Here is a 16,152-nt window from a genome sequence, read left to right as displayed (position 1 = left end):
GCCCACTACCAATGACTCTGTCACCATGTACCAGCACTCTCTGCTCTCCTTCCAGCATGGAGTGGTGGGTAAAATGCTGGCCTTGGATACAGGAAAAGTGGGATTCATATCTGTCAACCGGACCAAACCAGCCTCTAATCTGCAGGTGGTTGTAGCCTAACAGAGCAGGCTAGAGACAGGAGAATCAGGAATCAAACAGAAGCTGAATGTCAAAGTGAGGAGAAAAGGCTTGCAAGCAAAGAGGCAGATTAGACGCATGTGCCATGGGGGGAACCCAGGCAGTATGGGGAGATGTCAATGCTTATACCAATGGCTTGGAAGCAAGCTGTAGCCCTGACAATGAGCCATAACAGCAACAGTGAGACAAGTTTGATTCCTAGCAGGGCTTCGTGTCTGGGACATGGGTACTTGTCTGAGCTCAGAGAACACCTGGTGCTCCTTTGTAAAGGCAGATAGGAAGGAGGGAATATGAATTTATTAAACACCTACAATGTGCCAGGCACTGTACAAAATGCTTTAAAAAAAAATAGGGGCAGCTAGGTGGCGCAGTGGATAGAGCACCAGCCCTGAAGTCAGGAGGACCTGAGTTCAAATTCGGCCTCAGACACTTGACACTTACTAGCTATGTCACCCTGGGCAAGTCACTTAACCCCATTGCCTAGCAAAAAAGAAAAAAGGGGGAATTCCCCTTAATAGAATGTTGAGAATATGTTATGTATATGATGCCTTTAATGGTTTGCTTTTAATTGGCAAACTGAAATTCTTCCCCCATAGGCAGGTAAGACATCCTCGGATTTTTTAAAATTAGAATTCAAAACACAGGAGAAATTTTCTAGTTAACTATGCTGAGTATTAAACTCTGAAATATACGGTACCATATTAAAAAAAAAAAAAGAATCTCGACTTTCTGGGAGAAACCAAACAATGAAATACCGCTAGGGGTGAGTGGGGGCGGAGTGACGGAAGCACTGCCTTGCATTTCCAGAGACAGCATCTTCTCCCCGTTAGACTGAGATGCAGGGACGGGGCTCTGGAGCATTTCAGGATCTCCTTTGCAAGACTCACCCGCTTGCACTTGTCACTCCCGGTGCCAGGGTCTGCTGACCTCGCTGACATATCTACGGGCTTATGAAGTTATGGATTATGATCCCGTGACATTGCTGGCCTCAGTAAAGCTGATTTTGATAGGGAGTCGGGGCTCCGGTTCATCCCTTAGTTCTGCTGTCCGCGGTTAGAAACCCTTTTTTCAGACTGGCACCTCCTTCTATCGCTTCATGGCTTTAATGCGAAGTCCCCGCTGTTTCGCAAGACTCTCGGCAGACTGGGCAAAATCCCCGTGGCCGCCCACTCCGCGCAGTCGGGCCCCGCGTGCTTTTCCGCCCTTGATAAGTAACGCGGAGCCTCCGACCGTCGGCTCCAGCCTCTGGGCCTTCTCCAAACAGGCCGCCTCCTCCTCCATGGCCGTGAGCGTGCGCCTGACTCCCGGGCCCCGCAGCCTGTGGGACGAGCCGCTGGCGATCTCCGTGCACGGTCTGGCCCCGGCCCAGCGAGTCACCCTGCGCGCCTCCCTCCGCGATGAGAAAGGGGAGCTCTTCCAGGCTTCGGCCCGCTACGAGGCGGACGCGGGCGGGCAGCTGGACCTGGCGCGGGCGCCCGCTCTGGGGGGCAGCTACCGCGGCGTGGAGCCCATGGGGCTCTTCTGGAGCATGAAGCCCGACAAGCCCTACTGGCGGCTGGTGAAGCGGGACGTGCAGACCCCTTTCCTCGTGGACCTCGAGGTGTACGAGGGTCACGACCCCCAGCCCACCAAGGTGCTGGCACAGGTGGTCCACGAGCGGGGCTTCCTGGGGCCAGGGGTGAAGAGGATCCCGGTGCGAGAGGGCAACGTGCGGGCCACTCTCTTCCTGCCTCCAGGTGAGTGCCCCTACGACCCCCGCCTCCTTCCCGTGCTTTTCTTCTCTGACCCCTCATTTAATCACCCACCCCTCTTTCTTTCTGTCTCCTACAGCAGGATGTTCTAGCATTCTGAAGTTCCAGGGATCCCCCTGGCATTCTAAAAGAAGCTTGAGATGTCACAGGGATGGATGGACATCTCTCAGGGGTTTGGGGGCAGGGGGGGAAGCACTAAGGAGTTGACTTAGAAATCAGTCTAAAGTTCTTTCCAATTCTAAATCCCATGATTTCTGAGCCATGACTGAAGTCTCAGGTTCAGGTCCAGGAATTCACCACTAGACTCCTCTAAGTCCCATGACCTCAGTTGCATAAAGCAAACATTTGCGATTGTCTGGTATCCTTACATATTCATTAAAGGTTATGCTATTTGGGGCAAGCCCTATCAAACTGGTAAGGCATCATCAGATGCTGATACTACATGTCTCTCTTGTCTAAATCCCAGCCTAGGTAAGCTCCTGACCAGAGTACCTTTCAATGGTGAGTTTTTTAGCCACTGTAATTTTTTTTAAATTTTATTAATTTATTTTGATTTACCAATAATCACTTCCATATGCTTTTGAGTTTAAAATTTTTCTCTCCCTTCCTCCCCACCACCCTCCCCAAGACAGCGCACAGTCTGATATAGGCTATGCATTTACATTCCTATTAAACATGTTTTCACATTAGTGGTGTTATAAGTAAAACCTAAAACCAATAGGAGGAACCATCAGAAAGAGGAAACAAAACTCAACAGAAGAGAAAAAAAAAAGATAGCAATTTAACTTTCATAGTTCTTTCTTTGGATGTGGATAGCATTTTCCATCACGAGGCCTCTGGAGATATCTTAGATCCTTGTATTGCTGGGAAGGGTTAAGTTTATCAACCACTATAATTTTCAAAGATCAGTTATGCAGGGACTGTGCTCCCCCACCCAGAGACAAGATCATAGGTACTTGAAATATTAAAGTAAGTTTAGCAAAAAAAAAGGGGGGGGCATAAAAAAAGAATTACAGGAATAAATGGGCAAACAAACTGTTAAACTGTCTCTCTTGTGGATGTTGTGATTGTATTTTTTTAAAATCTAAGAGAATGGAGAAAAAATTGAGGTAATAAATGACTTTAGCAGGAAAGTCAGACAAATTGAAGGAATTTTTATATCACTAACACAAAGGAGGAAAAATTGATGGAGAAATATTTACTATGGTGACAAAACAGAATATATAGACATTTATTTAAAGTACTGATACAAATAAGACAAAAGTAGAGCTATAAAATGATTTTGGTAGGAACAAAGGAAGAAGCAAATAACTGAGGTATGATCTCATTCACATGGCTAAGCCAAGACAATAATATAGTAGCAGTGATGACACTTTCTAAATAAAGATAGATTTAAGTATAGAAGGTGGAAAAAAAAGTTTTTTCCTTAAACTCAGAGGAGTTACTAGTGTTTAGGTAAAGGAGATTGAAAAGAAAAAAATACATTCTGTTCTCAAAGAACTTACATGGAGAAACAATACACAAACATAGAGGTAGTTAGAAAATATATGAAAAGCAAATTTTTGTTGTTGTTAAATCATTTTTTTACTCTTCATAACCCTATTTGGTGTTTCTTGGCAAAGATACTAGAGTGGTTTTCCATTTCCTTCTCCAGCTCATTTTACAGATAAAGAAACTGAGGCAAACAGGGCTAAGGGACTAGTCTACGGCCAAAGAGCTTGTAAGTGTTTGGGGCCAGATTTGAACTCAGGAAGACTGAGCTCTTGACCCTAGGCCAACCACTTTATCCACTGTGCCACCCAGCAGCCCATAAAAAAAAGCAAATACAAGGTCAATATAATTTCAGAGTGGGTAGGGAAAGCACCAACAGGTACTAGGAATTAGGAAGAGCCTGAGGTAGGAAGTGGTATTTGTAGTGAGCTTTGAAGGAATTTATATACTTAAAGGCCAGGTGTAGGGGATAGCAAAGGCTCGGAGATGAAAGGTGGATGACTTGGTGAGGGACAGCAGGTAGGCCAATTTGTGTGTACTGGAGAGTACATACTGCTGAGTCATGCATAGTATGTGTAAAAAGGTGGACTGGAGCCAAGTTGTGAAGAGTTACTGATGTCAGAGGAATTGGGGAGCCGCTGGAACTTCTTGAGAAGGGGAATGACATACAGGGTCAGACCTGAGTTTTAGCAGTGGCTGTGAGGGGAGATCCTGGAGGCAGGAAGACTATTACAATAGTCTAGGCAAGAGGTATACACTTATATACCTCTATATACCTATCTAGGCAAATGTCATCTGTAGAACACAAATTCTTTAAGGGAAAGGGACTCTTTTTGGCTTGTATTTATATTTAATATATATGTATATATTATGTATATAGTTATCCATAATATATTATATGATAATATATTGTATAATATATTATTATATGATATAATATATGCTTATATGTGTGCAAATTTAGAGACATTTCTACTCCAAATGTTCACACGGACGATTTGTGCCTGTGCTCTAGTCAACTTTTGTAAAAGTTCTATGTGACGCTGAGACGAAAAAAATGAACAAAGCCAAGAAAACATAGAACAAGAAACTACAATATGAGAAGGGTTAGGTGTGTCAAGGCCCAAATTCAGAGCTCTCACATAAAAGAAAAAATACTGCAAGTATTCAGAAACAATTCAAGTACCAAGGAACCACACTCAGGATCACACAAGACCTATTAAGCTTCCACTATCAATGAGAGAAGATCTTGAAATACAATATATCAAAAGGTAAAATATATTAGCTTAAAACCAAAAATAATGGGGGCAGCTAGGTGGCGCTGTAGATAGAGCTCTGGCCTTGGAGTCAGGAGAACCTGAGTTCAAATCCATACTCAGACACTTAATACTTACTAGCTGTGTGATCCTGGGCAAATCAATTAACCCTTACCAAAAAGCAAAAGCAAAAAACAAAGAAAAGTAACTCTGCCAGACTGAGTACAATGCAACAAGGGGAAAAGTAGATCTTTAATCAAATAGAGGATTTTCAAGCATTTCTGATGAAAAAGACAAAAGCTTAGTAAGAACTTTGAAATAGAAAACAAGACTCAAGGGAAATCTATAAAGTTAAATTTATTTTTAGTGATTGGAAGCAGCTATAGTATGATATAGTGCTAACATCCTTATGAGAGAGAAGAAACAAGTTGCCCTTCAGAATCTTACTGTAGTCAAAGTGTATTGAGGGAATTACATTAGGAAAATGGAGATCCCGGAGATGGATTGATTCCATTCTGAAGATTTTAAAAGAAGAAAGAGAAGAGAATAAAAGGAATACACTAGTGTGTATGGGTGGAATAAGAGATGGTAGAACATGCTATTCCCCACAACTGAGGTAGCTGAGGAATATACAAATATGGAGGAAGGGGTTATAGCACCACTGTAAAGAAGGGGGGGCAGGGAAACTACTTTGAAAGACTTAGAAATTCTGATGAATGCAGTGACCAATTATTTCTCCAACTTGATGCATGTTACCAACTTGTTAAGAGAGAGAGGGATAATTTATTCAAGGTGCAGGGATAAAAAATTTTTGACATGGAAACTGTAAGGATTAATTTTGCTTAACTGTGTTTACTTGTTCCAAAAGTGTTTTTCCCCCTTTCTTTCAGTTTTTAATTTGGGATAGGAGGAAGAGAGATGATAAGAATATTGATTCTCACCCTTGCCAAAAGAGCCATTGAAACTTTTTTTTTTAATGTTCAGAAGAGTACAGAAAGAAGTTCAGAAGGAAACATAGATAAGCAAGATAGTTTTGAGAGTGATCTGTGGAATTTATTATATCCTTTTTCTACAAAATGGAAATTCCTGATTTCATATATAATCCTCTTTTTTATGTTCTGAGATATACATGTGTGCATGTATCTATAGATATAAATGCTCTTTTTGGTGTTGAAGTTCAGGATAAAAATTAAATTTTTTAAAGAAAGGATTAAAAATTAATTGATTAGTTTAAACCTAAATCCATCATATTGGGCAGACAGTTAAGGAATCTGAACATTAGTAAGCTATTGGCTAGATTTTAAGAATCTGAGCAGTGGCTAGATTATAAGAATCCCACCGTCTTAATGGAGACAAGATGGACCTTATATACAGAAAGACTGTGGGAGACATCTAGGAGTGGCTAAGTAGTCCATTACCAAGGGTGGGAAGTGGCCTGGGGCTTTAGGGAGGCAAGACAATGGAGGGGAGATTGGTGTAGCCACAATGAAAGGCCAGTTGATGGGAATATAGCCTTAGGCAAACACCAGAAATTTGGCCATGTGGGAAAGTCCAGGGTTTTCCTTCCTTTTCCTTTAGATCCCAACCCCGTCATTTACTATGTACCAGGCAATGTTATGAGCATTTGATACAACAATCCTGTGAGGTAGGTGCTATTACTATAATTTCCATTTTACAGTTGAGGAAACTGAGGCATCAGAGGTTAAGTGACTTCCCTACAATATCTTGTTTCGATTGAAATTTAACAAAAAGGTAAATTGAGGCAGGTCTCTGTACAAGATAACATTTATTACAAGAGGCATGCTACCTGTCAAGAGTCAATGGCTTGCCTCCATTAATGCCAAAGACCTGGAACAAAAGAACAGTTTGCCTTATATAGGTATTGGGGAGTTGTTCCTCCTTGGTTCCAATGATAACAGTGTGGGAGGTAAGACAGGATTATATTTCCATATGAGGAAATTGAGAGAAAAGGTAGCACTAGGTCAGAGAATCTAGCACTGGCTAAAAGCAGCTGAGGCTGGAAGTAGGACAAAGGTTAAACTTTACTTAGAGTGTGCATGCACATGCATGATGGGCTCAGTAATACTAACTTCTCTGCCCAGAGGAGAGCAATAGCACAAAACTAGGCACATTTCATATGTTAACAGGAGGAAGGACATGTTAAGGAATGACATGAAGTGAGAGTATCAGGAAGATTGTAACCCAGAAGAGCAGGGACCAATCTCAGCTCTGAAGGGAGGGACAAGAAGGAACTAACTGCACAAAAGGCTTGCTTTGGCTTCTGTTGGGGTGTGTGTCCTTTTGGGGTACCACACCCCCACTTCCTGCAAGAACCGTAAATAAACACTTCCTTCGCTCACTTTGGTTCATTTTCATTCCTTGAAGGAGAACAGAACTCTGATGGTTGGCAGTTAGGGAAATAGTGGGCTGCAACAGCTCGCCCAGGAACTTCCTAACCTTACCAAGGAGCGTCTGAACCCTGTTTCTAACAATAGGAGGGTGATATTTTGACTTACTTGTTAATTGGGTTTGTAGGGAGCCAGGTCCTTATGGAAAATCTCTAAGTCCTTACAGGCTTAAGGGGTCAGTACTATAGAGGCTTGCCTCAGGATAAACGCTCCCTTGACTCTTGCCCCAATTCCATTTGTTAGGGTTTGTTGATTCTAAGTTCTCACTCCTGACCAGCCTTGAGGTCCGGGGGCTGACTCGGGCAGATAACACGAAGAGCTGGGCAGGGAAACAATAGTTATGAATTTTGGCATTAAAACTACTTTGTCAAGAGAAAGTGAGGATCTTTAGCTGCTTGGTTTGTTTATGTTGTTAATTAGCTCTTGTAGATAGTTTCTCCTGGTACAAAGCTGTTTTCTATAGGTATATAATCATGAAAACACCTGAAATAAACTAGTCTTGAGCATTAATCTCAGACTCACCTAGCCTGACTTTTCTTTCTCCATTTCCCATTCCCCATTTTTCTTTCACCGCTCTGTCTTGCAGCACACCGGCTGCTGGCAGAGTTTAAGTGAGGCAGAGGTAAGTAAAGTCATCAGCCTCATTGTCTCCTCCAGAGTCATCAAAGTCCAATGGCAAGACAAAAGTCAAGATGACTGGCAGTGGCCTGGGGTGCAGGGACAATTTTTTGAGGTTGGAAGGAAGGACACTCTCCCAGGGTAAAAGCACCCCTCCTCTAAGGCTGCATGCCCTGGGGGCACAGCTCTATTTGCCCAACCCCAGTTGCAGCTCTTCCAGCAAGAGGTTTTGGAAGTATAGAACAAAGAACAGAACAAGGTAGCCAACATGGAATTAAGGGCATCATGACTGGTTACAGAGCTGGGACAAAGGGAACAACATAGTAAGCTATTGGCTAGATTTTGGTAATGGGGACTAGCAGTAAACCCCCTTCTTCTCTCCTGAGTCTAAGAAGTACTTTTTGTTTGAGTCTAGGTGAGAGACAGTGGCCCAGACTTTTGGACAGTAAACTAGACATCCTTGAAGAATAGTATGATAGAGTAAAGATATCAGGCCCAAACTGCCTTGCTTTCTCACACATTCCACAAGGTTAGTGAATGGAATGCTGAAATAGTGAAGCCCCCTCAGTGTAGCTGACCCCTCCCTCTATTTCTCTGAAGCTGCCTAGCTGAGAAAGCAGTGTCACAAGTAGATCAGGTGACAGCCACATCCTGTTCACCTGGATTCTATCCCTCCTCAGGCCCCCTCCCTAGTTGTTGAAGCAAACCATTCTGTGGTTTTGTCCTTGGTGCTGGGGAGAAGTTTCTGCAGTTAGACTGTGAGCTCTGAAGCCCAGCCAATGGGAAGAAGAGCCAGTGGGTGGGCAGCGGGATTGCGGTTAGGATCTATAAAACCTGCTGAGCTGAACACAATTCTGCTCTCTTTGGTCGGCGCCATCTTTTGGGCGCTCTGAGGGAGCCCTTTCTCGAGAAAGCCAATAAACTGTCTGGGATACAACTCAAATTAAAAAAAAAACACACACTTAGAGGTACCTAGGTAGGAACAGAAAGTTAAAAGTTTATTATTATTTCAAATCTCAAGATTCGGGTGTCCTTCTACCAGTATGTTCTGATGAAGGGAGACAGATAAGAAAGCAGAAAAGCCCAATTAAATAACCCTAACGGGCCCCCTCCCACCAACTGTCTACTATTTGGCTCACAATCTCAATGGGAAACTCTACCATAGAAACAAATATCAAACAAATGATATGCATATCTTAGTTATGAATAACAAAGAAACAACATACATATCCATATTTTAGTCCCTTAGTTTGCTGAAGTAATATCAAAGAAGCAATTAAAAATGTGCAGTCAAGCTAGACACTGTACTGTATAGCCAGGTCACCATGACCAAAATATAGCAGCAGGTGTAACAACAAAATACAGGGGGTGGTTTCAAGGGTTTCAGGCTTGGCAAACTTTAACTACTGATATAACAATGGCCTAAAAAGGGAGGGTACTTGGGGCTGGATTCCCGTAAATCAGGTGATTTCTAGTAAATCAAAACATAGGCCTGTCGGGCTGCTATTCCTGCCTTGAGTCTAATACAGTTTCTATTTATTCTTCTGAAAAGTCTTCACAGGACCCCTCATCCCACTCAGCCTTATCCCAAACCTTAATTACACTGAGGAGTCTTCACTGGGACATCCCATTCAAAACAAACTATTCTTTTTGCTAATATCTCTGAGTCTCCGATTTATTGGTAAGGGTCTTCATACCCACACATTAGTAAACTTCCTTGAGCAGGAAAGCTGGATTTTTTAACTTAAACCTTATGGTCCAGCTGAACTCTGAACTAAGTTCAGAGACAAATAACCATAACTTAAGCAGTTACAGGGTAAAATCAATTACTTTTAAAATAGGATCAATAAGAAAATGATACAGGATCAATTCTTCTTCATTGTTTTTCAAAAAGATAGGACGATTTACTTTTTGTCCTGTGCAGTTTTCATTTTTGTTTTCTTGAAATACAGTTCTGAAAAGATAGGTTTTTTAAAAGCCCATTGTCTTTTAAATGAAGCTACTTGACTATGCCTTTAAACCCAAGTCACTCTGGCTTTCACTGAATGGCCAATAATAGCCCCAACCCAAGTCTCTATGGCTTATTGTTTAGGTTTTGATGGCTTAGAATAAATAGCAATTGTTTTCTGTTTGGGTGGGAAACTGTGAGAGTCTATCCCTCCTAGACTGACATTTGTAATGCTAAATTGGGCTATCTTTTGTCTCAAGTCTGACCTAGCCCTTAGTCATTGAATGGGCGTGGCCTCAGACAAACTGAGACCTGGGGAAGACCTTAATTTAGAAAGGCCAAGGTCATCCACTGCACCCTGGGTCACTGACAGACATTTTGACTTTTGTCTTGCCACGAGACTTTAATGACTTTGGAGGAGACAGGGAGCCTGATGACTCTGCTCGGCTCTGCCTCACTTAAATCCAATTCGGGGCAAGACATGACCCTCATGATGTCTTGAAGAACGTCATGAAGGGCCACCACCACTAAGAACAACTGGATCAATTTTAATCTTCTCAGTCTGAGGTCACATTTGAACTCAGGTCTTCCTGACTCCAGGTCCACTGCTCTATTCACTGCAATCCCTAGCTGCCACCATCGTGCGTGGCTTTGAGATAGCTGGATTTCCATGGCTATACTGCCTAGGTGTGGGAAATCCTATTCTCTCCTCTCCTCAGCTGAGACAAGGTTGGAATTTTCAAGAAGGGTTTTTTCTAGGAAATTAAGGGAAACCGAAACAAAGAAAATATAAAAGCATTGGCTAAATTGGTTTAAAGAGTAAAGATTCCTTAACTGATACCCCACCACAGACTGATTGGCTTGGCTAACACACAACTTACTACTAGCCACGTATTCCCAGAACCTATTAGAAGGCAGGGTAGAGAACTAGAAAGAATGCTGGCCTTGGGAGTTAGAAGACCTATTTTTAACACAGGCTCTACCACTTATAAGCGATGCTAAACAAAGCCTTATAGGTCTTTTATTCCAGTCTCTTGTTTGACAGGTGGGGAAATCAAGATGCACAGAGAATAAGTCCCATATTCAGTCTTTCAGATGATTCACAGATCCGTATTTCCAACCCTAGTCTTTCTGCACAGCTCCCACCTCACCAACAGCCTTTTGGATATTTTGTTGGAAGTCCTATAAGTATCTCAAACACAGTATGTCCAAAGAGAACTCATGATCTTTCATTATAAATAAAAACTGCAATTCATTCTGCCATTACCCAATTAATGATACTCCCTTTGTTTCTAGTTCTTTGCTACAACAAAAAAGAGTGCTTATAAATATTTTTGCTATGTTTTCTACTTTTTCATTTTTGGTACTATTGATTCGGGTTTTCTATTTTCTCTTTTTAAAACAATCAAACTAGTTATTGGTTTCTGTTTTATGGTTTTTTAAAGTACAGCTTCTGGTTTTGTTTCTCAATTCATGTTTCTCTCTCCATTTTGTTAATTCTTTGATTTTCAGGATTTGCATTTTGATATTTAGTTGGGGTTTTTTAATTTGTCGGTTTTCTAGGGCCTTTTTTTTTAAGTTGCACGTCCAATTTATTAATATAGTCTTTCTCTTTTTTGGTGAACGTGTTTGGAGATACACATTTCCCCTTTATGACCGTTTTGGGTCATCCCAAATGTTTAGGAATGTTGTCTAATTGCTACCATTTTCTTTGATGAAATTTTCTATTGTCTTATGATTTGCTGTTTGAGCCTTAAATTTTAGGTTTAAACTATCGAATTAAACTATCGAATTCTTTCAGGCAGGATCTGCATGTTGTGATCTTGGGGTCCCGGCATCCCTGAACCCCTAAACCACATCAGTAAGCACTATATAATGTTAGCTATTTCTTTTCCAGTTAATTGAGTTTGTTTTTGTTTTTTAAAGCATACTGTACAGATGTAACCCAGGTATATTCTCTCATGCAGTAGTGAACAGGGAATATTATGGTGTCTCAGAATGTGTCGTCTAAGAGCAAACAACTTGACTATCCTCAGAATTCAGAGGGAAGACTTTAAACGGAATGCTTTATGACTTTGATTTTCTTATAGGCTCAGGGCCCTTCCCTGGGATCATCGACATGTTTGGAACTGGAGGTGGCCTGTTTGAATACAGAGCTAGTCTGTTGGCTAGACGTGGTTTCGCTGTGCTGGCCCTGGCATACTATGCCTTTGAGGACCTTCCCAAAGACATGAAGGAACTTCATCTGGAATACTTTGAAGAGGCTGTCCAGTACCTGAAAAACCACTCCCAGGTTTGTCTTCTCATTTTATGACTTCATTCTTCTTTTAGTTTCTTTGATTCTGGGGGTAGATGCTTTCCCTGATTGCTCTTTGTTTTTAGAAATTTAGAAATTTTTAGAATGAAACCTCCTATTGTAAGAGTTTATTGAGAAGTGAAGTGGTTTGCTATTTCCTTCTGCAGTTCTTTTATAGATAAGGTAATTGTAAATATGGTTAAGTGACTTATCCAGGGTCTCATGGCTGGTAAGTGCCTTAGGCAGAATTTTAACTCAGGTCTTCCTGACTATAGGAGGTCCAGTGCTCCATCTGTTGTACCACCTAACTTTCTTGAATTTTAAGTCACTCTGTGATTGTGGGCAATTTGGTCCTCAGTTTCTTATCTGAAAAATGGATATCATAATATTTCTAAAATAGGGTTATGATGAAAATGCTGTATAACATGAGCTTTACATGTCATGTTGATATAAGCAGGGATTAGTGCAGAATTCACTAATCTCTTAGGGCAAGAGTAAAGCTATTGTTAAGGTGGTGGTTTTTTTTAAGGCAATCTGGGTTAAATGACTTGCTTAGGGTCACACAGCTAGTAAGTGTCAAATGTCTGAGGCCAGATTTAAACTCAGGTCCTCCTGACTTCAAGGCCAGTGCTCTATCCACTGCGATACCTAACTGCGCCTAACTGTTATATTTGTTAGTCATAACATTACTCTCATTCCTTCTCTGATTCTCTGACTTTCTCAGGTAAAGGGTCCAGGAGTTGGGCTGCTTGGATTTTCTAAAGGGGGTGATCTGTGCCTCTCCATGGCCTCCCATTTGAAGGACATCACAGCTACTGTCACCCTCAATGGCTCCCTGGCAAATGTAGGGTGTGCACTACACTATAAAGGTATGACCATTCCCCCACTGGGTAGTGACCCAAAACGTATCAAGATGACTAAAGATGGGTTTGCAGACATCGTTGATGCTCTCAACAACCCTTTGGAGGAACCCAACCGAACAAGCTTAATTCCAGTTCAGAAGGCTGAGAGTTGTTTCCTGTTTCTCGTTGGTCTGGATGACCATAACTGGAAAAGTGAATTCTATGCCAATGAAGCTGCCAAATTGTTACAAGCCCATGGGAAGAAAAAACCCAAGATTATCTGTTACCCTGCAACAGGACACTATATTGAGCTCCCGTATTTCCCTGTGTGCCTGGTTTCCTTTCACAATTTGGTGGGCAAACCTGTGATCTGGGGAGGAGAAGTTAGGGCCCACTCCATGGCCCAAATTGATGCTTGGAAACAACTCCAAGCCTTCTTCCACAAACATTTAGGAAATGATAACAAATCTCCCAAATTGTAACTCACCATTTAGAATTTTAAATGGTATATGCTAAAGGTGTGTTGAGATGATACCAACTAGAGAGATTATTTTTAGAATAACTGGAATAGGGTTTTTTTCTCATCAGTAAGATAAAGTCGAATGTAATAATAATTTTAAAGCTCTTAAAGGTTTTTTTTTAAGTAAACAGTTTTCCCCAAGGAATAAAAGAGTAATTTTGTGAAACATGAGAACGGTGAGAGAGTACTTATTTTACATGAGATATAAACTCTATAAACCTATAGAATTGTCAGAGACCTCTAGGCTTATACAAGGTGCTTATAAATTTCCTAGAAATATTCTTTCTGTGCCTTAAGAAAGTTATCAGATCTTAAAAATAAATAAGACACCAGGTACAGGATCTAGAACTAAACAATGTGCTTCTCATAGCAAAAGCCTTATCGTTACCTATTATGGAAGTGGTCCAAGTGCAGCATCTGATCCCAGGAGCTAGGATACCTAAGTATATTTGGTACTAGAGAAAAGTACAAAAAAAGGTGGGGAATGAGGAGGTTCAGCCACTTTCTTAGGCTGGCCGAGTGGGTTACCAAAGGCAAGGAAGCTGCTCATCTGAGTTAAGGATGTATCCTCACCAATTACCTTTTTTCTGTTCTAAATATCTTTCCCCTGCAATGGCTTGTCAGTTATTCTATGAGTATCTCATTTTGTTTCAATCTCAAACCTGAGGTAGCAGACCAGCCTGGATCAGGCCTGGTCTATTATATGTGTACACCTATATGTGGCAGTGGGCAAATAGATTCTTTCCCAGCCCTGCCCTACTTGTGAGCCAAAGAAGATAGAATTTCAGTGTGGGAGAAGAATGCCCCATCATCTCCTTTCCCTCCCTGTCAGCACCTTGGTGCCTTTGTATCTGTCCCCTACCTCCAAGCCTCTCTGTTCCTTTCCCCAACACTTGCTCCACTCTGCCATTTACAGGACCTCTCGTGTCAATGAACCCATTCTATACCAATACATAACAGCCCATCTCTATATCCCAAGACCTCTAATGTACTGTAAAATTAAAAACTGATTTTAATTCTATTTTGCTAAGACTCAATCAAACTAGATTGAATATTCTCTTTTGTGGTTCCTTCTCCTTGTAAACTTCACTCACCACCCACATCCCAGAGAAACTCTCCTAAAGGTCAAGCTTCGCCTCCATCTTTGCAGCTGTACCCATCACCCATTTTCCACAGAAAACTGATTAACCTAAAAGATCAAATCTCACCAGTTTAAACTATTGCATTGTTGTTCAGTGGTGATCCCATTTGGGGTCTTCTTGGCAGATGAGGAAACAGAGGCAACAGGGTTAAGTGACTTACTCAGGGTCACCCAGCTACTAAGTATCTGAGGCCAGATATGAACTCAGTTGAGTCTTCCTGACTCCAGGTCAAATACTCTATCCACTGAGCCACCTAGCTGCCCTTAAGATGTTACAGCAGCTCCCATCTCCTGAGAACCTTTGCCTTGTGCACCCAGTCACATGTCTTGGCTGTTGTTAAAGGGGTTTCAGTTGGGGAGGTCCAAATGATGGAATCTAATTTCTGATTATGTCATCAATATCCAGTCAGAAGAAGACACACCAGTGTTGTTCGAGATTTTGCTCTGCCATCTTGCTGATTATTATAAAAGACCCGGTCAGCCCTCACTCTAAGTCTTTGGTCATTGAGAGAGGCTATTGATCCAATTCATTGGTTACTACTAGTCTAATGAATAAATTGATTGTGCTCAGAATTTTGACTCTCAGAATTTCTATCAGACAAGACCAACCCCTTTCTATTAGCCAAAGACCTTAAGCATCCCAGTGAAAATGTTGAAGAAATCAACTGCTTCCCTAGACAACAGTGGGCAGTACTATAAATGACAGTACCTAAGCTCCCTGTCTTTCTCTCAATTGAGCAGTACCTTGTCAAGATATTAGGAGACCCCCTGTTTTCCAGACCTAAGGCCCAGCAAGCAAGCTGTGCCCTGAACTTGGCATAACAACAATCCTTTGCGCTCCTTTTCTGGAACTGAAACACCAAGAGGCCCAGACATGAAGCCCTGCTATGAACGGACTTCTTGTCACTAGACAACCTTGCCTCCCTGCTGCTGTTGTACCTCATTTCTCTTGCTACACTACACTGTTTGACTCTTTGTCTGGCCACAAGTATACAAATCAAGGTTCAGTCCCACTGCCTTGGGTCCCCCCAACTAGGTGTGGGGCCCCAGTACAGGTGTCCTTGCTTGTAAGCCTTTTCCCTCATTTTGAAATTAAACTTCTGTTTGATTCCTGACTCTTCTGTCTCTAGTCTGCTTTATTCAGCTCTGGCCACCCACAGGTTAGAGGCCAGTTTGGTCCAGTTGACAGTCTCAATCTACTGACATTGTGTTGGCTTTTTTAAGGAATAACTCCAATTTTATTTTTGCTTGTTTGTTTTTAACTAGGTTCCATCACCCTCCAAAAGTTTGGGGGAGTCATTTCTAAAGCCAGAGAAAGAAAATGCAGTATTAGCTAGTGGTGGTAAGAACAGGGGCCAGCCTGCAGATTGATCAGTTTTCTCAATTTCCTTCCCATCTGACCGTTTAAAGATCTGTGATGCTTGTTAGAAGACCTGAGCTATGACGCTTCAAGCAATCATGTGGATGTATTTGGAAGAACAATAAGGGGTCAGGAGAGCCCTACTTTAGAGAGAGTGAGATGAAAGCATTTGTAAAATACTGATATAACTCACTCCATTCTCTATGAAGTCCCTGAGCATCTCACTTTAGATACAATATTTTAACTTTCCAGCCAGGGTAGAGCTGGAAAAACCTCTTGCAAATTTGAAGCCAAAGGAGAAAGGGCAAGAAGTAAATGAAATTTGGTGAAATAAAGTTAAGAT

At 41.7% G+C, this 16,152-nt stretch overlaps 2 protein-coding genes across 5 annotated transcripts in view; both read left to right on the top strand.

Annotated features, from left to right (window-relative positions):
• LOC110208345 (prostaglandin reductase 2-like) overlaps positions 1–16,152 on the top strand; it is a 544,334-nt gene that overhangs the window by 40,605 nt on the left and 487,577 nt on the right. The gene's annotated exons all lie outside the window — the stretch shown is intronic.
• Positions 957–15,564, top strand: LOC110208356 (acyl-coenzyme A thioesterase 1-like). Of its 2 annotated transcripts, XM_078151483.1 has the most exons (4): positions 957–1,914; positions 11,741–11,943; positions 12,671–12,815; positions 15,191–15,564. In XM_078151483.1, the coding sequence occupies exons 1-4, from the start codon at positions 1,275–1,277 to the stop codon at positions 15,232–15,234; spliced, it is 1,032 nt and encodes a 343-aa protein (XP_078007609.1). In that variant the 5' UTR covers positions 957–1,274; the 3' UTR covers positions 15,235–15,564. The 2 variants fall into 2 exon arrangements, with proteins under 2 accessions (XP_078007609.1, XP_020841992.1); XM_020986333.2 differs by having other exon boundaries at positions 963–1,914; positions 12,671–15,564.

This window comes from Phascolarctos cinereus, unplaced genomic scaffold (assembly GCF_003287225.1).
Source record: "Phascolarctos cinereus isolate Bilbo 61053 unplaced genomic scaffold, phaCin_HiC Scaffold_3;HRSCAF=262, whole genome shotgun sequence".
NCBI classification, from domain to species: domain Eukaryota; kingdom Metazoa; phylum Chordata; class Mammalia; order Diprotodontia; family Phascolarctidae; genus Phascolarctos; species Phascolarctos cinereus.
Note: the sequence above shows the minus strand (reverse complement) of the source record. Positions and strands in the feature narration are given on the sequence as shown.

Coding starts and splice junctions, on each gene's coding strand:
- LOC110208356 (XM_020986333.2), top strand. CDS start 1,275: ATGGCTTTAATGCGAAGTCCCCGCTGTTTCGCAAGACTCTCGGCAGAC. Junction 1,915..11,740: donor CACTCTCTTCCTGCCTCCAG/GTGAGTGCCCCT, acceptor ATTTTCTTATAG/GCTCAGGGCCCTTCCCTGGG. Junction 11,944..12,670: donor ACCTGAAAAACCACTCCCAG/GTTTGTCTTCTC, acceptor TGACTTTCTCAG/GTAAAGGGTCCAGGAGTTGG.